The following is a 25,705-nucleotide window of genomic DNA, read 5'->3' on the forward strand; positions in this document are numbered from 1 at the left end:
TGATTTTGCAGATTGATTCGTTTATTTTTTGCATCACGCCAGCCAAACGGCTGCAGGGTTTTGTAGCTGCATCAGGGAGAGGCGTTTGAGCCTTTTTGGGTTTCAAAAAGTTCCCGTTCATCACGAGATCGGCAAAAACAAGTGTGTGACAACTGTGGGACCATTGGACTTAAGAGGAAGTGAGTAAACATCGTGTTTTGTATAATGTCAAATACTGGGATCATGGCACACGTTTTAATACCGACTTGGCTTGCATTTTGTGGCTCACAATGCTACTTGCCACTCGGCTTGTCGCACAACCCCCCCTCGATCCTTCGCGTGCCCGCTGGGAGAGCGCTATACTCGGCTTATTTCCCTCTTTGTGTGCTCGGTGTTCTATTGATTTTCCACCCAATCAGAAAATGTGTTAAAATGGCCGCAAAAACAGTAATTACAAAGTAAACACTACAAACTGTCTTTAAACAAAGGAATATTTACTTACGTTTGATCATAGAAGGACATGTAGAAAAGTTCTCATCAGACACATCCTGCCTTGTTAGCTTCACACAATAACTGCACGCTGCTCTCTCACGGTTTACGTCTTTGCCGTGTAGTTAAGCATTATTTAGACCATATTCGTGTTGACCTTGTGGCAGCTAGGCGCTCCTCCGACGTCGGCCGGTTTGTTCGGCGGTCATTCTCCAGCTGCTTCCCTGCAAACGAGCTCTTCTACCCACAGCAGGGGAACGACGAGCTGTAACTTGCTCGCCGCCGGGCGGGTTGCCGATCGGCGAAGACAATCGACAACCACTTTGCCGTGTGACATGATCCTGTGTAGTTTTGTGTGATTTTTCGCTTCGAAAAGCGAAAATAAGACTTTGAGACAAGAAAGCCCGCCCGTCTCATCAGACCATAGGACATGGTTCCAGTAATTCATGTGCTTTGTTCACATGTCTTCAGCAAACTGTTTGCGGGCTTTCTTGTGTACCGTCTTCAAAAGAGGCTTCCTCCTGAGGTGACAGTCATGCACACCAATTTGATTTAGAGTGTGGCGTATGGTCTGAGCACTAACAGGCTGACCCCCCACCTCTTCAATCTCTGCAGCAATGCTGACAGCACTCCTCTAACGAGTCACATGACATTTTGGAGGGAAAATGACAAGCAGTACTCAATTTGGAAATTTAGGGATGTACATAGTTTCTAAAGGGTGCACTCACTTTTGTTGCCAGGGGTTTAGTTATTAATAGCTATATTTTGTGTATTTTGAGGGGAAAATAAATTAACTGTATTATTTAAGCTGCACACAAACTACTTATTATTGTGTCAAAGTGTCATTTTGTCAGTGTTGTCCCATGAAGTTATACTTCAATATCTGCAGAAATGCGAGGGGTGTACTCACTTTTGTGATACACTGTATTTGAAATATTTCATTAGCCAGGCTAATGTCGTAGCTTTCAGCTATGGTACATTTACGTAAAATGCGTAGCTGATTACAGCTACGTTACCCTACGTGGTAATACGACTTTTTTTCTCGTAGCAATAGTATGACTTAATCTCTTAACCCAGGGGTCTGCAACTCAAAATGTTGAAAGAGCCATATTTGACAGAAAAAAACAAACTGATAAAGTATGTCTGTAGCGACAAAAAATTAAAAGCCTTGTATAAGCCTTATAATGAAAGCAACACGGGCTGTATGTATCAATATTAGCTATATTAGCCTACTATCAAAATGACTAAGTTGGCAACAAATACATGATTATCCTTCAATATTAAATGTTTATTTTCCCTGCAGAGGATCCTATAGAGAATGACACAACTCGTGACTTCTCTGTTCTTCATTACAATATTAATGAATTGAAAGAAAGTTTGTGTCATGTTTGTCCTCCTAAGGAAACCAAAATAAAACAAGAAATATATTTCCCTCTCCCATCTTTTTCCATTTTCAAAAATCTTTGAAAAAGCTCCAGGGAGCCACTAGGACAGCGCTAAAGAGCCGCACGCGGCTCAAGAGCCGCGGGTTCCAGACCCCCATAGTGGTGCTTATTGTTCATTTTATTTGGCCCTAATATGTACTACATTACCACAACAATAATAGTCATTAGAGATGTCCCGATCGATCGGGTCTGATCACGTCATTTTCAAAATATCGGAATCGCCCAAAAAATATCGGCCATGCCTTTTTTTAATATATATATATATATATATATATATATATATATATTTTTTTTTTTATTAAATTGTTTTCTAATTGTATTTAACGTTACAAACATAATATGTTACACTCATCCATAGTCTTTGGTTTAGGCTTAAGGTAGGGTTATCAAATTTATCCCAATAATGGCGTTAATTAATTTTTTAAAAAATGTATCACGTTAAAATATTTAACGCAATTAATGCATGCGCTGCACGACCCACTCACGCATTGTCGCGCTCAATCTGTAATGGGGCGTTTTACCTATATAGAGAGATAAAAGGCAGCGTAAAATGAGTAGAGTGAAATTTGGCAGCCTTTTTTTAATTGGCTAAAGCCTTACAATCCCTCTCCCTACGATTAGAAATATCAAGGGAAACAATGTCGGGAAGCAAGGTAGCAATTGATCTTTATCTTAACACCTTATGTTATTTCCCAACGCAAAGAAGATATATCAATTGGTAGCACTACGCACAGTCATGGTTCCACTTCCCATCATGCATTTGGGCATGGCTGCAGTATCATTTACTGAAAGCTCAACAAATACACTAGATGGCAATATTTAGTCACAATATACAAAGTCACAAGTCTTTCTATCCGTGGATCCTTCTCACAGAAAGAATGTTAATAATGTAAATGCCATCTTGAGGATTTACTGTCATAATAAACAAATACAGTACTTATGTATTGTATGTTGAATGTATATATTTGTCCGAGTTTTATTCATTTTTTTCTTAATGCATTGCCAAAATGTATATGATCGGGAAAAATTATCGGGAATGATTGGAATTGAATCAGAAGCAAAAAAAAGCAATCGGATCGGAAAATATCGGGATCGGCAGATACTCAAACTAAAACGATCGGGATCGGATCGGGAGCAAAAAAACATGATCGGAACAACCCTAATAGTCATACTGTAACGGACCCATTTCATGGAGGAGGGGGAAATTCTAATACGTGTGTAAAGAGTTTTACCAGTTTCGGTGAGAAAGTTACATTTTTGTTGTTGTACGGGAACTACATTTCCACACAAACGCACATCGAGGTATCATTAACTTAGTTAAGAGAGGTATGAGAGTAATTTTTCGAGAGTCCCAGACCTCACGAAACCTGGGGGGTGGAGCACATATATCAAAGTTTATATCCGTCTGCCGAAACAGCCTGATAGCACAGACCCTAAGTACTCCTGCCCCTCTGCTATTGGATGCATTGTTGATGTTATCGCGGCGGCGGTCCAAACTGCTGTAATGCTGCCACAAGGACTGGAGTCTGTATTGGCTTCCCACTTTATTGTGGCAACAATAATAAAGTAAAACTAACAAAATAACAGTGGGTGCCGTGACATGCGACCACTATCTTGCCCGTTTTCCCATTCTTCCTACTCGTTTCCCTCCTACGTATCAGCTCCCCAGTCCGATTGTTTCTTAAGGGGGCAGTGCGTAATTAGACATTACAATACACAATGAAGAGGTTGCCGCTGAGCCCTTCATACTAGGCTAGTGTGAAACGGACTTAAAACAAACAAACAAAACAAAACAAAAAAACATCTCATTTGAGAGGTGTGGCAGCTTTTATTTCGGTGTTGCGGGGCGCCACAATATTGTCTATGTAGGGGAAATGCTGGGTTGTCATTCTTGGAGGTTCTCTTCTATCCACAGTGGCACGTTGGAGCTCTGGCAGAGTAGCCAAGGACTTCTGGTTACTGGTCTTCTGTGTGACCTGGACATGTTCTCCCATGCTTGTGTAGGTTTTCCCCCTTGTATTCCTTCTTCTGAAATTATACACTTTTAAAGAGGCACTCTGCTCACAGTTTTGAATATTTCCAACTCTCTCATTCATAAGATAGGTTGAAATGGAAGTGTGGTTGAAGTGTGTTTTTGTGAAGTGTAATTATTTCATTGCATTCAAATTTGGAAGGTAAATCCTCATGCAGAAGCCAGGATTTGAAATTGTGTAAAGTCCTACTTCACACATTTTTGCAAGTACCCGCCCTCTTGATTCATCTTGAGCGCATACCATTATCAGGAGCATTGAGCACTGACCCGTCTGGAGGTTGCTACTGCATACGTTATATAAATAATAGATTATTTTATTCTATACATTTGCAATTGCTGTGGTTCAGTGCAATACCTTCGTCGCATGACCAGTCCCTTGCTGTCCCTTTTTTCCCTTCACTTCAATTCTGCAACGCTGTCCGCCATTTAACCGGCCGAGAGGCACCTGTGCCGTCTTGTTCACTGCCAAAAGTCTGCATCCTCATATGCTTCTTGCTCAACGGTTTTTCCTCCTCAAAGCTCCTCGCCGTCTCGCCAGCTTTGGGAACGACTAGTAAGATCTGACAAAGCATGCTTAAAGAGATTCTGAGGAAGACTTCACTTGAATAACTTAACTGTTGTCAGAAAATAATGTTCAGAATAATTGTAGCTTGTACTTTTCACTGTCAATGTAAATAATGTAAATGGCAGTGTTTTATGGATTAACAATTTATTTTAGCTGATTTTAAAGTAAACAATTATTCACTATCATATAAATTATGCTTTTTAACCAAATATTTCACAATAGCAGGCCAAGAGGCACTTCCGCTGCCTTGTTCGCCACCAAAAACCACCATCCTCATCTGATTGGCTTTAACTCCCCTATCTCCTGTGCGTTGTCTCCTGACACTTGCAAGACGACGATGAATTCCACATACTGGCGTCAGACACAGGAGACACTGACACATGTGCTTGTGTCAAGTGAGTGAATGTTTAATTGAAGTAGAAATAAAGAATTTGTAACCAGGAAGTCATCGTGAAGCGTGCCTCCTGACTGATATACATTTCTCTGTTCGCACGTGTACACAGAGCCCCGTTGAAGCCAAGATTGTAAAGTTAGTGAATATAAATTCTATATATTTTTGTATAATTTCAAAATAGCGACGTTTGTTGTCATTTTCCAGAAGATTGTAGTCTGCGTCTCTGCGATGTGTAAGTCATCATTGCCAATGCCCACGGGCTTCTGACCGACACACCTTCTCCACGCATGGCCAATCAGAGCAAAGAGTATGCAAATTAGCTCCAATCAGCTGCATATTCATTAGATACAAGATTTTTGCAAAGGAGCCAAAAAAGGACCACCTAAAATGGCTTAGAAAATGACATTCTGGGCACTCTAAATGCAAATTGTCATGCAACCTGGTAAAACTGCATCCAATGTCATGAAATATAATGTAAAGAACATCAAGTAAAGTGCATCTTTACAAAATACCAAATTGTTATTTACTCTGCATGATTGTCTAAATGTAATCGGTGGTTAATAGACCACCAGTTTATTCAGCCTTTAATCCAAAATCAATTATGGTAGGCTACCGTTCACAAGCAATCCTATTGAGGACAAGCACTGTAGAAAAACAAACGATATCTGCTGGTTTAACATCAGTCAAGTTTAGTATAATCTCATGTGGCATGTTCAATGATGGTGGTTCAAACTCAAAAGATTTGTGAGAGGCATAATTTTCTGGAAATGTGGGTCGGATTCTAAATTGTACAACAAAGGCTGCAGAGGTTCCACTGTAAGTCAAAACACATTTCCACTTCCATTGCATAACTCAAAAGGGCTTTGACTGATTTAATATTTATTTGTCAACAGTGCCTGCCTTATTCTTGAACATAAATGTGAATGAGGGGCCGTTGGGGAGTGGGAAGAAGGGAGAAACATCCCCCCTATGACTAGGAGAAATGGGTTGTATGGAAATGTGATTGCCACAGATTTTACCTTCAAGCATGTTTTGAAAGAAGCTATGTCATTTTGGAGCACACATCGTTTTATTAGTTGGTAAATTTCAGCCCAATTTATAGAAAACACAAGTACCTTTAAGGGACTGTCAAGCAATCAGGGACCAATCCAGAATTACCAATCAAGCAGCTGCTTCGGCACCAGTAAAAAATATAAATGAATACATCCGTATTTCTCCTTCTACCCCTTGTTAGGATTCTTCCAGAGAACCAAGCCAGATCGTTGGAGGCAATTTTTTTTCTAGGGCATCAACATTTAAACATCTGCTGCATAATTACATGTTGATGGTTTTCTTCCCAATTATTTGAAGCTTCATCTGGTTTTGCTGCGACTAAGTCTTCAAGGATTATCTTCTATTACTGACACATTTTGCTTTGAACTATGTTTTCTAAATAAAGCATTGTCCCTTCAGTGGGATGGGTGAGGCATGTTTGTTTGCCCTTACAGTCACGTAGGGGTCATTGTGTAATATGCAAAAATCTCTTTCTGTCTTTCTCTCTTTTAGTCATTGAAAAACGATGACTCAGTCGCCAAGAAGGACGTGCAAAGGATTTTGGAGCTCAGCCACAAACAGAGGTAAAGGCATCTCAGCAAATACTTGGTGCTTGAAGTCGCAAGCACTCCTTGTTCAAATATTAAAATTGAAAATGTATGTAACAGATTAAATATTAAAATAAAATTTTATCGTCCAGCATTGTGAAATAATTCAATAATCCCTTCACAACCGGACACATCAATCATTTAACAAGCGTTTTTCTTGGGAGTTCATACACACCATAATCCAAGTGCACTATTCAGAATCCAAAAACACAAGTGAAGTAAGAGACGCTCAAACAAAAATCTTCCTGGGTTGGCAATATATCTTGTTGCAAGTGAGCTGGAAAACTGTTTACCCAAAGTGCTCCACCAGTTAGGATTGTCTGATTAATGTTGTGTGTAATGAGACTGTTAATGATTAGGAGTCATCTGTGGCCTCCTTGCTCTCTGAAATGTCAGACTGATTAAAGCCCAGCCTCCTACATTGAGTATCTTGATAGCCAATCAATAGCCTATCGCCAACACATGGCAGCTCTCACGTGATGAAGCTGAGAATCATAGAGCAGCACCTTACAGTGTATCACAAAAGTGAGTACACCCCTCGCATTTCTGCAGATATTTAAAATATATCTTTTCCTGAGACAACACTTACAAAATGACACTTTGACACAATGAAAAGTAGTCTGTGTGCAGCTTATATAATAAAGTTCATTTATTTTCCCCTCAAAATAACTCAACATATAACAATTAAAATCTAAACCCCTGGCAACAAAAGTGAGTACACCGCATGGGAACTACGTACATCCCTAAATGTCCAAATTGAGTACTGCTTGTCATTTTCCCTCCAAAATGTCATGTGACTCATTATAGGAGTGCTGTCAGCATTGCTGCAGAGATTGAAGAGGTGGCGGGGGTCCTTCCCACCACCATGCTTGACTGTAGGCATGACCAACTTATCTTTGTACTCCTCACCTGGTCGCCACTACACATGCTTGAGACCATCGGATGCAAACAATTTAATCTTCGTCTCATCAGACCATAGGACATGGTTTCAATAATCCATGTGCTTTGTTGACATGTCATCAGGAAACTGTTTGCGGGCTTTCTTGTGTCGCGTCTTCAGAAGAGGCTTCCTCCTGGGGTGACAGCCATGCACACCAATTTGATATGAAGGACGTTGTATGGTCTGAGCACTAACATGCTGACCCCCCACCTCTTCAATCTCTGCAGCAATGCTGACAGCACTCCTGTAACGAGTCACATGACATTTTGGAGGGAAAATGACAAGCAGTACTGAATTTGGACATTTAGGGATGTACATAGTTCCCATGCGTTATACTCACTTTTGTTGCCAGGGGTTAAGATATTATGGCTATATTTTGACTTATTTTGAGGGGAAAATAAATTAACTCTATTATATAAGCTGCACACATACTATTTTTCATTGTGTCAAAGTGTTATTTTGTCAGTGTTGTCCCATGAAAAGGTATACCGTAATTTCCTGAATATAAGGTGCAACCGTGTACAACGCGCACCCCAAATTTACTTGTAAAATCTAGGGAAAATTATTGTACCCGTGTATAACGCTCACACTAATTTTAGCACCAATAAATAGAAGAATACAAGAAAACAGAGCTCGTGTACAGATACAGAAATGTCATTTTACTGACTGGTGAAACACAGCACAAGCATAGCACATTGGTAGTTCAAAACATTACCATAAACTGACAATATGTACGGTAATAATATGATTTGACAACTTCTCCAACTTACCAGACAGAATCCAGGAGAAAACAAAACAGATGTGGCTTTTATTTTAAAGGCTGCTGTATAACTTGCTCGTTTCATCATGATGAATAGATGTTTCTTCCATGGATAGATACGGTAAAATAAAAGTGAGGCTAGAAGTCGGAAAACCGAAAGCTCGCATCGCTGTAGACTAACAAGAGGAACTATTGCTATTTGGGTTTGAGTTTCCTGAGGGACAGATATAGTTGACCAACATAGGAAGTCTGTGTTGTTACGTTTGTTATGGTCCGAGTCGCCGAGTTGCAATAAACGTTGACTCAAAGGAGTTCAAGAAACTAAATTGTGTGCTTTATGAAGAGTGAAAAAAGCAGAATTTAACAAAGACGAAATCATTCGACCAATCAGAGTGGTATTACCGAAACACATATTACCGAAACAAAATGGTGACGTCATGTACCGTAATGGTCGGCAACGGATCGCCGCATACATTTTCTTCAACACAACATGGCCATGTCAATTTTAAAAAATCTGTCTTTATATATATATATATATATTTTTTATATATATATATATATTCACAGTATATATATATATATATTTCTGTCTCCATCCATGTACCCGTGTATAATGCGCACCCATGATTTTACAAGTTGATTTTAGGGAAAAAAATGTGCGTTATATTCGGGAAATTACGGTAGTTAAATATCTGCAGAAATGCGAGGGGTGTACTCACTTTTGTGATACACTGTAGCTCAGTGTTGCTTATCGAGCACTGAACTACAATTTTTAGAGCTAGAGGTATTAATCTGTCTGTGGTGTTACACTTGTGCTAAGTGTAATCATTAGCTGATTTCGTCATGATAATAGACAACGTGATTAATCAAAAGTTGCCTGTTTTTGTCAAGTCTTCCACTACTCCACCCTGCAATATTATACTGATACACAGTATTACTCTAAGGGGTTGCTTTTCAATTTATACCATCACAAAAGAGAGAGAAAAAGGTGAATTAGCCTTTCATAAACCTATTTGACCTCTTACATCATCTTCACTTTGTGGCTCTGCGTGAGCCTCACATTCACAGTGCCCTTTGCAGTCGATGTAGACATTTTTTTATTCTTTTATTTTGTTTGTAAAAGTGTTTTCAGGCAAGGGACACGGGAGATGAGACTAAAAATGAAATGCCAGAGCAGTCGTGGGTGGCTGGTCGCTGAAAAGGAAATTGTTTTCAAGGATTTTGCCAATGCCAAAACATAAGACCACTGGCATGTAATAGTATGTGCTGCTTGTTAAGCAAAGAGATTCTTTCAACACAAACAATGAAAGTCATTTTTTGCCTTCAAAGACACAGCCGCTTAAATCCACCACTGACTGACTACATACTGTCATGTAAAGGCTTGTGCCTTAGAAAAAAATATTTTTCCTCTGATTTTACACTATTCTCACATTCATAATTAAAATACATTTGTGTTATATTATTTGAGAATCACAATCAAATTGCCAGCAAACACCCAAATGTTGTATATTTACAGCCATTAACATTTATGTTGAAAACATATTGCAAATACAGTGGTACCTCGACATACGATCACTTCGACACACTATCTTTTCGAGATCCGACGTAAAATTTGACTCGCCATTTGTTTCTACATTCGACGACATGCTCCAAATACGACGATTTTTGACAGCGCCGTAATTTCTTTGTTTTGTCGGAAAACGGACGCACGGCTGATTTTCTTGTGAGAGAAATCAACACTGGACCCAGAAAGGTTAGTGCAAGTGGAGAAAAAAAGAAAAGGTGATGCTTACCATTGAAATGAAGATGTAAATGATAGCAAAATATAAGAATGGTGTGTGCATCCATGAACTGGGTCGACAATCGGGCCGTACAATGTCGATCTCAGCCGGCGGTCCTCCTCCGTTCGCCAGTCTTTATAAGTTAGGGTGACAATTCTAATTGTGGTAACATCGCCAAAGAAATCGCCAACTTCGTCAGGTTTCTAAACATTTATTGCATCAACTTGTGCAGCACTGACGCCAACATCCAAACAAAGTAAAACAGAACCGCGCTCTCTTGCTCACCGTCACGTCAGCCCAGCGGTGCGTTCAGGTACAGCAAAAAAAGTCCGCCACATTAGAACTCAATTCGTTACATTATTACAGGTATTATTATGATTATTATTATTATTACTATTATTATATTATTATTATTCTGATTTTTATTCATAATTTATTAGTTTTGCTCTTTGTAATTGCTATTTGCAATAGTAGCAGCAGTATTTATTAAAGATTTGGTGTAGGTTTATGGGCTGTGGAACGAAATTATAGAATTATAATGTATTCTTATGGGAAAATCCTGCTCGACATATGACCATTTCGACTTACGAACAAGGTCCTGGTACAAATTAACTTTGTATGTAGAGGTACCACTGTAGCATGAATAGAGTATATGCTGTATTACTAAGGCTAGGTTCATACTACATGTCTTAATGCACAAATCCGATTTTTTGTCATTTCCGTTTTTTTGACGTGCCCATTCAGACTGCCTTTGTCCATTGAGACCGTTCAAGTATTACGCACGCGCACTAATTCGCAGTCCGAGATGCGCTCAGCAAAAAGACCCCTATGCGCTAAAGCATCAAAACAAATTACACATGCTAGCTGTACAGTGGGGCAAATAAGTATTTAGTCAACCACCAATTGTGAAAGTTCTCCTACTTGAAAAGATTAGAAAGGCCTGTAATTGTCAATATGGGTAAACCTCAACCATGAGAGACAGACAGTGGAAAACAAACAGAAAATCACATTGTTTGATTTTTAAAGAATTTATTTCCAAATTAGAGTGGAAAATAAGTATTTGGTCACCTACAAACAAGCAAGATTTCTGGCTGTCAAAGAGGTCTAACTTCTTCTAACGAGGTCTAACGAGGCTCCACTCGTTACATGTATTAATGGCACCTGTTTTAACTCATTATCGGTAAAAAAGACACCTGTCCACGCCTCAGTCAGTCAGACTCCAAACTCCACTATGGCCCTATGGCCAAGACCAGTACACGTCCAGGCCCGTCTGTGGTTCGCTAGATAGCTTTTGGATGATCAAGAAGAGGATGTTATGTTCAGATGAAACCAAAATAGAACTTTTTGGTAGAAACACAGGTTCTCGTGTTTGGATGAGAAAGAATACTGAATTGCATCCGAAGAACACCATACCCACTGTGAAGCATGGGGGTGGAAACATCATGCTTTGGGGCTGTTTTTCTGCAAAGGGACCAGGACGACTGATCTGTGTAAAGGAAAGAATGAATGGGGCCATGTATCGAGAGATTTTGAGTGAAAATCTCCTTCCATCAGCAAGGGCATTGAAGATGAGACGTGGCTGGGTCTATCAGCATGGCAATGATCCCAAACACACAGCCAGGGCAACAAAGGAGTGGCTTCGTAAGAAGCATTTCAAGGTCCTGGAGTGGCCTAGCCAGTCTCCAGATCTCAACCCCATAGAAAATCTGTGGAGGGAGTTGAAAGTCTGTGTTGCCCAACGACAGCCCCAAAACATCACTGCTCTAGAGGAGATCTGCATGGAGGAATGGGCCAAAATACCAGCAACAGTGTGTGAAAAGCTTGTGAAGAGTTACAGAAAACGTTTGGCCTCCGTTATTGCCAACAAAGGATATATAACAAAGTATTGAGATGAACTTTTGGTATTGACCAAATACTTATTTTCCAGCATGATTTGCAAATAAATTCTTTAAAAATCAAACGATGTGATTTTCTGTTTTTTTTTTTGTTTTTTTTCTTTTCTTCCCGCATTCTGTCTCTCATGGTTGACCCATGTTGACAATTACAGGCCTCTCTAATATTTTCAAGTGGGAGAACTTGCAGAATTAGTGGTTGACTAAATACTTATTTGGCCCACTGTATGTCATTCCAGAGTGATCATATTTGATTTCCAAAAAGAGGACACAAATAACAGATATTAATAATCCCCGTTTCGTCTTACATTCAACGTTTATATGGACTGATAGAACACATACACGCACACACGAGCCTTGATGTGTGTGCGTTAGTTTTCACCGACTCGATCATGTGTGCAATAATGAAATATTGCTCTTTGGCGCACAGAATAAAAATCTAAAATTGTAAGGCTTATTCTTTTCATCATTTAATTTTTTTATGACTGTGGTCAAGCCCGCTTCGTGCTTAAAAGCAGAGTTCAAGCTAGGCGCCAATGGCTACATGGCTGCTGTCCTCCGTGCCTCTTGCTCTTTGCTGACTTAATTGCTGCATGAATTCCAATTCGGGGTCTTGACAGTTCAGACTGCCAGTCACATTCTGAAAAAATGTGGCCCAGATCGGATTTGAACCACATACGAAAGTGACTCAGATCGGATTTAAAATGGTCCACTTCTATGCGACTTGTCCCGTTCAGACTATCAAGTTAATGCCTGACTCGGGTCGAAAAAACACGAAAGAATCGGATTGGTGCATTAAGACCTGTAGTATGAACCTAGCCTTAGTGTATTATGAAGTACTTCATATTATGTTATTATCAACGCCACATGGAACTCAATTGGCCTTTATTCCATTTACATTTGTCAAAGCCCCTTAATTTAAAAAGTACTTTAATATGATTTGGGACTAAAAGGCCACAAGAGAGACTGGATGTAATATTGCACTTGATTTGGAGGCCATTAGGAAAATAGATGGCAAAACAAAGGTTCTGACAATGCAGCGGGGAAATTCAGTAATTTAATGAAAGCTTGCTGACTAATTGAACAACTTCAGTTCAAGTTGTTCAACATCTTTTCATTTACTAAGCCTTGTGCAAAACATAATATTTGCATTATTCATCCCAAAAAATGGAAAGAAACTACAAATGTTGATGAAGTCAGAAAGATGATTTATTTCACTTGTCTTTGGTTTGCAAAATTTAAAGCCAGAATATGTCCGTACATATTATTTATGTTTTCCAACTGCTTTGCAGCTTTAATTGTTACTCACTTCCATGTAAAACATGTCATATTTGGTCTTGGCACACACAAAAATCTATATACAGTATACTTAGTATGTATGAAGCACGTCATTTTGCATGTTATAGATAAACAGATTGAGGGAACATTTTGTCAAGTATACCTTTCCAGAATAGAACCATTCAATGTTTTTTCTGCCTCCTCTAAGAATATGTATCGAATGTGCTAACAGCTTCTCATTTGTTTCTCAATTGACAGAGACGAGATGAAGTCCCTCCAGGCTGCCTTGCAGAAGCAGCTGGATGAGGCAAACGACAGAGCCGAGAAGCAGCAAGCCACAGTAAGACAGACCCGACCTGACCATCAACATCCGGTCGTTTCGAACCTGTCCTGTCACCTGTCACATGGGCCCATCGGTGATCCAGGCTTATTAGCCAGTAGCTCTCTCTGTCAGCTCCTTCGCTCAACACTTGACACTCTTAGAAAATGGCAAGAGAAAATGGTCTGTCCCCTTCATTCAATCGCCAACTAAAGATTAATAAGACTGTGCAAGGGGAGCACAATAGGCCACTGGTTAGCTTGGTTGCTTCTCAGCAAAAAAGTTTGTATCGACTTGCGCTTTTCTCTACCGTATTGAGTTCTTGTTCTCTCTGCATTTATCTTGACTACTCCAGCTTCATCCTTCCTGTCCAGCTAGGTAAATATTTCAGAACTCCAAAGCGTCAAGTGGGCTACGTTCATACTACAGGTCTTAATGCACGAATCCGATTTTTTGTCATATCCGTTTTTTTGGCGTGCCCGTTCAGACTCCCTTTATCCGTTGAGACCGTTCAAGTATTACGCATGCGCACTAATTCGCAGTCCGACACCCGCTAAGCAAGAAGACCCGTATGCGCAGAACCATCAAAACAAATGACAGACGTCATCCGTCATTCCAGGGATATCATATTTTGCTTTTCAAAAGGTGGACACAAATAACAGACACAAATAATCCCCGTTTAGGCAAATATTCAAAGTTTATATGGATCGATAGCATGGACGCACTGTCCGTGCACGTCACACACACATACGGGCAGTATGTCCCGACTCTCGGCCGTGGAGGCAATGTTGAAATATTGCTCACTTGGAACAGAGAGAAAACTGAGCATTCTCAGGCTTATCCTCAACCCATTTTTATTTTTTATGACTGTTGTCAAGCTCAGCTCTTCCTCAAAAGCCGTGTTCACTGCAAGCTAGGCGCTAATAACGCACAGGTGCATCGCTACGGTAACGACTCTCTCGCTATTTGATGACGTAGTTGCTGCATTAAATCCGATTTGCGGGACTGGACAGTACAGACCGCCGCGACAGTCTGGAAAAATGTGGCCCAGATCGGATTTAGACCACATACGAAAGTGACCCAGATCGGATTTGAAATGGTCCCGTTCTATGCGACTTGTCACGTTCAGACCGTCAAGTTAATGCCTCACTCGAGTCGGAAAAACACGAAAAAATCGGATTCATGCATTAAGACCTGTAGTATGAACGTAGCCGTGGAGTGTTAATAGAAACAATGAATAATATCAGTAGAATAGGGAAGTTATTAAGTGGACATGATACAAAAATATTAGGAACGTACTGAAATTGGGCAAAAACAAAAAACTAATACTGGAAACACAACACCGAAAAACCGAAAACCTAAAGGCAAAAAAATACACATGTACCGCATTTTTCGGACTATACATCGCACCTGAGTATAAGTCACACCAGCCAAAAAATGTGCATGGAAAGGAAAAAAACATATACAAGTCGCACCAGAGTATATGTTGCATTTTTTGGGGGAAATTTATTTAATAGAATCCAGCATCAGGAACAGACATGTCATCTTGAAAGGCAATTTAAAATACAGTAGAGAACAACAGGCTGAATAGGTGTACGGTATGCTAACATTACATGACGCTAGAAGTTAGATCGGGCCTAAAAAAATCCAGCCCAACCCGACCAGCCCGTCGATCAATTAACTTGATTTGCAGGCCCGAGCTCGAAACCCCCCCACCCCGAAATTTTATGTTTTATTTGTAGGCACGAGCCCGAAAAAAAAGGAATTTTATGTTTTATTTGTATTTTTCAGGAGGAGGAGGAAATGCGGGGGATGCGATGCTTGGTTGCGTTTTATGTGATCACGATTGTGACTGCCGGTGCATATATGCATAATGATAACAAATTAAAGCCTGTCTTTTTTAACGAATTCTCCCAGTTAAACAAGACTGTAAGATGGATATTCAATAAACATTTATATCTTTTATATTTGCGTGTCTGTTCTCACAGGCGGATAGTGGATTTGACATTTATTTTAATCTTGAATTGGCAGAAAAAAAAAGTTTTCTCAATGTTTAAATAGTCTACATCAGGGGTTTTCAACCCAGTCCTCAAGGCACACTGTGGGTCCTGGTTTTTGTTCCAGCCGATCCAGCAGAGACAGTTGAACCAATGAGGCTTCTGCTAAAACAAGCCACACCTGACTGCAATCAACTGATTGCACTTGTAAAACACCAGATTGGGGAAAAAGTGTTGTCATCTTGTTTGGTAAGAATGAAATCCTGCACCCACAGTGTGCCTTAGTGGAATAGGTTGGGAACCCCTGGTCTACATATTTTTATGATCATTATAAATGCATTTACACAACAAAATAACGCTGGAAAAGTTTTTGTTGAATATATTTCTCGCATGAGACCAAAGCGCCACATTCGTACACCAGTGAAGCCGAAACAAGTTTCTGTATCTTCGACAATCAATTTGAATCCTTTCCATGTCCCACTCCCACCGCAGTTGTTTGCTTTTCAATTCCCCTGTCTTTAGTTTGTTTTTCACTCCTATAGTTGCCTCATATCGGAAAGGAAATACCAGGATGCTCGCGGAAGGGAAGATTGAAAAGAGAACTGGCCACTCCGTTCACGTGCGCATGCATGCACAGCGCCTTCTCTGTTTTATCCAAATTATTTATTTCATTTAACATCCATACATCCTTTTAGTATAAATATATGAATATATATTTAATTTTAAAAAAAGTTAGCGAGAGAGAAGTAGGCTCGACCCGACCTTAAATAATCACACATAAGTCGCTCCAGAGTATAAGACGGAGGCTCTAGAAATTTAGGTTGAAAGGTGCCGATTCTGAAACCCAATTGGAGGATGCATTCCAGGTGTTCTGTCAGATTTTGCACCCCATCAGAAAAGTTCGGGAACACTTAAAAAATGGGTTTCACGCCTCCAATTTCTAAGCTAAATAAGATCTCGACGTACTACGTTTGCGTGAAACTGTAGTTCACAAAAACACCAAAAAACTATTCTGTTTTCACCGAAACTAGTAAAGCACTTTACAAAGCTATTATAATCTCTCTCACTCCTTAAAATAAGACTCGCCGTTTTCTTGTGCAACAAGTGGATTCGATCAAGAGCCAGGCGAGTGGCCGACTTCTAGCGGCGACGAAGTCGCACGAAGTTGCTCCCAGCCGGATTAAACGGCGACTGGCAGAAAGGGTGTGGAAGTCACAAAGAAAAAAAGTAACAAAATGAGGAAGTGGTTGTGCTGTAAAAATATTGTACTAAACCATAGCTAATGCATACGTATGCATTTAAATACTACTTTATTTGTACACTGTTCAATTGATTAAACTCCAAACTACTCATGCACGTGCTCAAATGCACTGTACTTACGTGGGACATCAATGGAAACCAACTTCAGAACGAGCGTGTAGCAGCAATGAAGCAAATTAATTTTATTTTCCTTCATTTAATAATTGATATAGTTCTTTGATACCTCAAAATACTTCCACCATGGACATGTTGGCTGTGAGCCAGTAGTGTTAGTTTTGATGATGTCATCACAAGAGGACTAAGGTTCACACTTTTTAGTGGTAAACTTTCGGCCTTTTAACCGAAAATAATTTTCGGTCACAACTCTAAAAAATATATTTTCTCATCTCTTGACCTTCTGATGAACTTTTCTGAATAGATCTTTCATACTTCATATCGAATATATGATGGAAAAGTAGTGATGCAGAAAAACTGTATGCATTGTCCTTGCAACTACTTGTGAGTCAGAACATTTTAACTATTACCTTACATTTGAGAAATGCTTTTTGTTTGATTTCTTCTTTAACCCTTTAAGGTCTGGGCCTATTTTGTCTGATTTTGCATGCCTTTGAAGTTGCCTTTATATTTCAAAGACAGAATTGTTTACGATGGCCTGGTTTGGTCCCTTTTTTTGTGACACCTTGAACTTCATGTCCAAACTGTTGTTTCCTTCACTGACCAATTATAAGTCATAATTTTGGGCCCAAAAAGACCAAAAATTCCAAAATCGTTTTGTCAAAATTTTTAATATTGATGTCCAATTGACAACCAAACATGCGTAACGAACCGTTTTGAAACTTTGTAATATTTATTCAACATGTTAGGATGAACATTCAACCAAAAAAATTTAGAATAAATAGTCTTTTATTTGACAATTCAACATAAACAACAGGTATAGCCATAGGCGTTTTTTGCATTTATACATGCTCTAGTCAAAACAGGTTATATACAGCAGACCAAACAGTGAAGAACAGTGAAAAAATATACCATCTAACACAAAAAGTGTTTAGAGGCCATCTCTTTATGAGTTTAGGTATTGCGGCCCATCGCCTGATGAAAACTATGTACACACAATCAAGCTTCTTGAACACACATTTATATACACAAATTGAGAAGACTGATTGTGGGGAAAATATATATATATATAACATTGGGGAAAAAAGTATTTTCAAAAATATTTACAATAAACAAGTTACATTTTTTTCAGGCATGCCACTCCGAAAAGCAGTTTCGTCCTGGAATTAGACACAGGGCTACATCACAGCCCACACTTCCATGGGGTGTCGGTCCTCTTTCCACCCTTCCATTTTCATTTCACTTTACTTTCATTGTCACTATAAATGTACATGAAACAAAAGTCAGTATTTATGAAAATAATAAAGTATAAAATAAAAATATATACAGCAATAAATAATAATGGAAATCTATATGTATGACAATAGAAAGAATACCGTAGCTGAATATGTGCTACATCCCTAATCTTCATATAGAAAGAAGACCACAAATTATACTTTGATCTGATATGCACATCTTATTATTACATACACAAACACGCACTTATATTGCATCAAAATTAACTTTGTCTTGCAATATCAAAAGAAACTTTTACAGCATAAAAAAAAAAAAAAAAAAAAAGTGAGTTGGCTTACCTCTGCTCGTCGATGGCGTCACCCACGTGTTCAAATCCGTCACTATCTTCACTCGAGGACTCTTCCGAAGAAGACGATGATGACGAATTTGGACCACCCTCTTCCTCAAGTTGATCAAAAAGCACAATTGCTTGCGCTAAATTTAGTTTTCCGTTCATCCTCAAAGTCACACAAAGTCGTCGCTCGCCCCCTCGCTGCTTCAGATTCACTCCTCCCTCTCGTTCGGTGGAACCTCGCGCGGCAGTTATATTTATAAAAAAAAAAAACGCATTTTGTGCTTCCACTGTGACTTCGAAAGGGTTCGTTTGATTTGTGTTTTTTTCATGGAGCTTCCGTTTTGAAAAAGGACAAGAAATGATGGAAATATAGACATAAACAAATGATCCATGCAGCGTTTTAATGTTTTTTTGAGAGGACAATAAAACTATAAAACTTAAATGACAATATCTCACGTTTTAGTTGGTCGATTGACTTCAAATAACAACGAGAGTAAACCGCAACTTCCGCACTTTAAAACGAGACCAACCAACGGCATGTGGGTGACGTAATTAAAACGCGAGGGTGCTTCAAAGACGACGTGCGCTGAGGACGCGCCGGCGCGTCCTTCGACTCTCAAGGGTTAATATTAATCAAATTGATTCCGCACTGTTCTGTAGAGCAAGGGTTCCCAACCTATTCCACAAACCCCCGCCGTGGGTGCAGAATTGAATTGCAAACAAACAAGATGACACCTTTTCACCAATCTGGTGTTTTACAAGCGCAATCAGTTGATTGCAGTCAGGTGCTGCTTCTTTTAGCAGAAACCTCATTTGTTCAACTGTCTGTTCTGGAATGGTTGGAACAAAAAGTAGGACCCACAGCGGGCTTTGAAGAACAGTTTGGAGAGCCACTCTTTAGAGTCATGATCAGTGTTTATAATCTTACTTTAAAAAAGTAGTTAGTTACAGTTACAAATTACTTCTCCCAGAGAGTAATTGAGTTAGTAGCTCTGTTACCTCATTGTAAGAGTAATCAGTTACTCAGCCAAGTAACTGACATCACTTGTCATGCTCTACACCTTAATACATTATACATTCTATAACATCTTTCACATCAAAAATGGTTATATTAACTGATTGAATTGATTTTTTCATTCCAAAAACCAAAACATTCTTAATTATTTTTTATTTCACCTTTGTTAGAGTTTAACAGTATACAAACTTTCAAATGCTGTGAGAAAAAAAACCTTTTTGTTTTCCTGTTGTACTGAACCAGCACCAAAGTGTGACCCCTTGTGTGTACCATCACACTCCTAATATTATATATATATATATATGTTTCAATGTGCAGGCGAGGGTCTGAATCTTCTTCCTCTACTGCCTTTGTTCTAGTTGTTTTGAAATAAATAAATAAATAAATAAATAAATAAAACATCAGACAAGGTTCATGGTTGTGTCATTTAAAAAAAGTTTAGGGCAAAGAACTATTTTGGGTTATAAAAAAGATATATAATTATATTGAAGAGTCGACATGGACAAATGCAAATTTGGTGATGATAATGCACACTCAGCAGGAAAACTGTAAATTATTTTATATTAATTGTAGCTGCCTGGACGCCACGAACTCTACGTTTAAAAAAAAAGTTGCCATTCTGATCTATCCAGGGCAGGGAGGCAGGCAGGCGGGCGGATGTGTGGCAAAATCAGACAACTTGCGCTTCCTTCAACCAAATCGTAGTAACACGCCATTTCACATTCTCAGTAACAGCGTAGCAAAGATGGGAAAAGTAATTAATTTGATTACTTACTATTGAAAAAAATAACGCCATTATAAACAACACTGGTCATAATGAATTAAAGTATTAGGTTGCGGGCTATTTATCCGAAGAAACAATATCTCGAACCTGATGGCAAAGCAGAATAAGGTGGAATAAGATGGATGAATTTCATCTTCATGACTTTCCCCCAAAGTAAAAGTATTTTTGGGGAAGCCCAAAATATGAATCATTTTAACTTAATTCTTTTGTAGTTTTTTACAAGAAACCCGCCAAATAATATTACATGAACAGATTACGGTCAGTGTATGATTACTGAATGTTCTTTTTTTTTTTTTTTTTTGGCTGAATGATTCATTAACAAACATCAATTAATTACGGTGCGGAACACATGTTCAACCAATATCTTTTACATTCACTTGAACAACCAGAACAGACGTTACTGTCATCTAATTTGTATCCTTGGTCCACAGCCAAAGGAAAACACAATGTTCCTCAGCTGTAAAAGTCAGTGAAGTAGGAAGGGTATATAACAACTACTTTTGAGGGTATCTCTACAGAGATAAATGCTGTTGTTGCCCTAAGGGTACAAAGATGTAATTTCATTTTCTGACAGTATACTAAATTAATGTCACCACAGTGTTTGGTTTGCGACATGTTTGGTATTCATTTTATGTCGATAAGACTTGATGGAGTGAACAATTCTCACACTGTAATCACGCACCACCAACAATTCACTGTTAAACGCAAGGCAGAACACGGTGTGAATTTTCCATTCATACTCATGAAAACTCTGCTTCCTTTCCATGCTTGGTCAGGGGGTTATAATGCACACCGTAAAACAATGAATAATAATAAATTACAAATTCAAAAAAATAAATAAATAAAAGAAGATGCATCTGCTTTCCTGTAGTCTAATGAAAAACAACAGTGCAGTACACAAATCATTTGCCTTCTCTGTTTTGCGTATTTGGGTCAGCTACAACCTAGCCAGTTTGGAATTCATGCTCATTAATTCGTGATTCACAATTGTAAATTGTGTCACGGTGCAAGGATGAGGTGGATCCTAATGCAGAGAAAAACGGGGAGTCAATGCAGGGTGTCGATGAACTCAATATTGTTTTAATGTTAGTGAACAAAAAATAAAGAACAAGCAAAAGTGGTGGGTATCAAACAAAAGACCAGGAATAAAAACTTACTTGGGAATACAGGATGAACTAGGCATAACGCAGAACATGAGGAGAACAGATGCTGGGTTGGCAATGACACAACAAGAACAGACAGCACAAGGGAATCTTAAATACAGACATGGGGTAACGAGACAATGAGGAACAGGTGGGTGACACAAGAGGCTTTTGATTGGTCAACATACAAGGTGCAGGCCGCGACAGGTGAAATGAAGGGGAAATTAGAATGACCGGACACACTCGAGCACAAATTTAACAGAACTCAACTCAATGCATGACAAATTAAAAAAAGGGAGAAAAACAGCATGCATAATGAGACTATACTATACAATACCTTTTAAAGGTAATGGTTTGTGAAAGGTGCAATATAAGATGAGTTTGCCTACTTTCTTGCTGGCTATATTGCAGTTTGTAGAGTTTGGTTGAGTTGAAATGGTTTGTGATTATTTCATTTTTTTTCAAGCTGTTGTTGCGGTATTCAGTCTTTTTATAAAAGTAACGTGTCCTAATTCTAACCACTCTAAACTGATTCGTTTTCAGCAACTTACATTTATTTCCTGTTCTTGCTAACTCATTGGACATCTGGCAAATCAATGCTGCCCATCACAATATAAATGTAATAATAGCAACTTGACCTCCTCAATTGCCTGTAATAAAAAAATATATATATATATTTTTTTTAATCATCAGTGATGAGTGACCTGGAGTACATCCATTTGAACATGATTGTCTTCTGGCCATGCCATTTTTGAACCGCACGGCATAAAATGCACGTTTTGTCAACATCCCTTGCCAGTGAAAGCATGATTGTTGCAGTCTTGTTTATGTAAGTCACATTCATTCCTCTAGAGTGACTTTTGAGTCCTATCTTGGGACCAGAAGTCAATGAAAAATACATTGGTCTCTCTGTTCTATAGAATGTAACCTGGCTATTGGTATCTGAGGGCATTAAGCAATCTCTGGTCAGGGTGTTCTCATTTGCGGTTCCCAGATGGTGGCATGAGCACTTAGACGCAGACAGAGTAGAGGTGTCTCTTCCCATTTCCTCAATTTTCTTGAAAATGAATCTACCCACCCTCCTTTCTCACCAAATAGGATAACCATTGAAACACCTCAATGTATCTTCTTTTATATAACTGATTCTGTACATTACTTCCGATCTACTGCAAGAGTGTTTTTGTTGCTTTGGATAAAGTCAAAAACCCTGTTATTATTTAACGTAAATAGTTGCAAGACTTCTTTGTTATATGGTGCACATATCATTTTTCATTCCATATAGGCATTACATTACACAGGGCTGAAAGTGTTGGTCTATAGTATTATTTTCATAAGCACACCAGCCCCTAACCTGAACCTTTGAAATTCCAGTTTCTATTTTCACTGATATTCCCATGTGCTCAAAAGTGTTTATAACCCTCTATTACACCTAAAGTGGTCACAGAGTTGTACACTGTACCTACTTTGAATCATGGAGGACACCCCAACTACAGTGGTATGAAACACTATTTGAACCTTTAAGAATTTGTCACATTTCTGCATAAAATCGCCATCAAATATGATCTGATATTTGTCAAAATCACACAGATGAAAAAAACAATGTCTGCTTTAGCTAAAACCACATAAACATTTATAAGTTTTCATGTTTTAATGAGGATAGCATGCAAACAAAGACAAAAGAGGGAAAATTAGTAAGTGAACCCTCTGCCTACGGAGACTTAAAGAGCAAATGAAAACAATTTTTACCAAACAATTGAAGTCAGGCGTGTGCCCCTTCACTGATGTGTGGTTTAAAGCTGCCTTGCCAACTATAAAACACACACACCTGGTAAGAATTTTTTAGATGAGAAGCATTGTCTGATGTGCATCATGGCTCGGTAAAAAGAGCTGTCTGAAGACCGGCGATCAAGGATTGTTGATTTGTAGAGGTGCAACGGATCATGATTGGTCCGAGATCCGTTCGGATCGACGTCATTGTTTCGGCACACATGTGACCCGCAGATTGATTTCTGAGAAAAACAAAAATGTGCTCCGGCCGCACACACTTGTGTAGTGCGGAGAAAGGGGGGAGCTGAGTGCACAATGCAGACATGGCAAACGGAGGAAAGGAGGAGCTTGAACGCCCCGCTACACTTAAATCCCCTGTATGGGCGCATTTTGGTTTCCCTGTCAAGTATGATGACAAAGGAAAAAGGTCAGTGGACAAAACCGCGACAGTGTGTACGCATTGTGACATAAGAAAGCCATATGACAGCGGAAACACATCCAGTATGTTCACGCATTTTAAGCGACATCAACCGGGTGTTTTACTGACCGAAGATAAAACAAAAGCTGGCAAACAACCGCTCATCAACGAGGCATTTAAGCAGCCTCTTCCTGCACAATCCGACCAGGCTAAAGCCATCACTAAAGCTATCGGTGTGTTTATAGCTGCAGACATGAGACCATATTCAGTTGTGCAAAACGAAGGCTTTAAATACATGTTGAAAGTGCTTGAGCCACGCTACGACATCCCATCGCGCACACACTTTAGTGAAATGATTGTGCCAAATCTCTACGAGGGAGAAAAGAAAAACGTTGTGAATGAACTATCCCGGGCGTCAACTGTTGTGCTCACAACGGACGGGTGGACGTCCAGGGGAACAGAGAGTTATGTGACGATAACCGCTCACTTTATCACACCAGAGTGGGAGATGAAAAGTCCAGTGCTGCAGACACGCCCTCTCTACGACAGTCACACAGGCACTCATCTTGCGCAGGTACTGACACAAGCAGTGGAAGAATGGAAGATACGGAGGCCCAGTACTAATATTCCAGTAACAACTGATAATGCAAAAAATCAAATAAATGCAGTGAAGGAGGCAGGACTGGGTCCGCAAATAGGGTGCTTTGCACATGTAGTGAATTTGGCATCACAAAAGGGAATCTCAGTCAATAAGATGGACCATCTCCTTGAGAGAATCAGGAGGGTGGTTTCCTATTTCCACCGAAGTACAACAGCTGCACATGTGCTTAAGACAAAGCAAGATATGCTAAAGCTGCCCAATCACAAGCTTATACACGATGTCCCAACAAGGTGGAACTCCACTTATGATATGGTGGAGCGTTATCTGGAGCAGCAGGCAGCTATATACGCTACATTGACCGAGAAAACTCTGAAGAAAGAGAAAATCATCACCCTGTCTGATGAAGATGTTAGAGTGGCAGAAAATGTCCTCAAGGTGCTTAAACCACTCAAAACTGTCACATCTCTGCTGAACACTGAAACTTCACCATCTGTGTCAATGATCCTGCCACTGAAAACAAGGATTCTACAATCCATGGCTCCAAGTTTGGAAGACAGCTCCATCACACAAGATGTCAAGGCTGCCATTAGAGAGGACCTGAAACCCAGATACACTTCACCCCCTTCTCTGCTGGACTGCCTTAACAGAGCTACTGCCCTGGATCCCAGGTTCAAATCCCTGTCACACATGGACCCTGCCCTACGTCAGAAGACATACAGTGACCTCACCACTGAGATTCTGAGCCGCCTGGGTACTGAAGACTGCGATGAGGTAAAGAAAAATAATATTTTTAAATTATAAATGTAAATCTACCTGCATTTTTATTGTCAGTAATATAGGCTTTTACTAAATGCTATTGCCATATTATTAATGTAAAGCCAGTGTCTTGTTGTGCTTTCCCAAGCCCAGGTAAATACCCGAAGGGAAACGCCGAAAGGAAAAGAAGAAACATTAAAATAAATAATAGGCTTGATTAGTAAACTTATTATTTTCTGCAGGGTCAAGCAGCAGAGCCAGCAGGAGGAGGCTTGGACACATCCCCTCCACAAAAGAAATCAGCGATGGCCGAGCTCTTTGGAGAAACCTTTGTCAGCAAAGAGGTGGACACCAAGGCTCCTGCTGACCTCATCAAAGAAGAGGTGTCATCCTACCAGGCAGCATGTGGCATTTCAGTGGATGGTGATCCATTGACATGGTGGAAAACCAATGAATGCAAATACCCTTATCTTGCAAAGATGGCAAGATGCTACCTTGCTGTGCCAGGATCTTCAGTACCATCTGAGAGGGTTTTCTCAACAGCAGGGGACATAGTGACTGCTAAGAGGTCCACACTCTCTCCAGACAATGTTGACATCCTTGTCTTTATGAAAAAAAATCTAAAATTATAAGCCCAGGTTTCACTCTCCTTGTTTCAGGGAAGATGTCCTCTTATGTTCATTTTTGAGGTCTAATTTATTAATGGTCATTGGAACCAATACTAAAAGGAGAAGATGTGCATTTCTATGTTGCTGTTGCACTTTAAG

General features: G+C 39.5%; 1 protein-coding gene across 1 annotated transcript in view; it reads left to right on the plus strand.

Annotated features, from left to right (window-relative positions):
- Nucleotides 1-25,705, plus strand: part of luzp2 (leucine zipper protein 2) — a 227,077-nt gene that overhangs the window by 120,621 nt on the left and 80,751 nt on the right. Inside the window, exons 3-4 of the mRNA XM_057833100.1 lie at nt 6,450-6,520; nt 13,454-13,535. Coding sequence (XP_057689083.1) covers nt 6,450-6,520; nt 13,454-13,535 — 153 coding nt within the window. The remainder of the gene's footprint in view (nt 1-6,449; nt 6,521-13,453; nt 13,536-25,705) is intronic.

Source organism: Corythoichthys intestinalis, chromosome 1 (genome assembly GCF_030265065.1).
Source record: "Corythoichthys intestinalis isolate RoL2023-P3 chromosome 1, ASM3026506v1, whole genome shotgun sequence".
NCBI lineage: Eukaryota > Metazoa > Chordata > Actinopteri > Syngnathiformes > Syngnathidae > Corythoichthys > Corythoichthys intestinalis.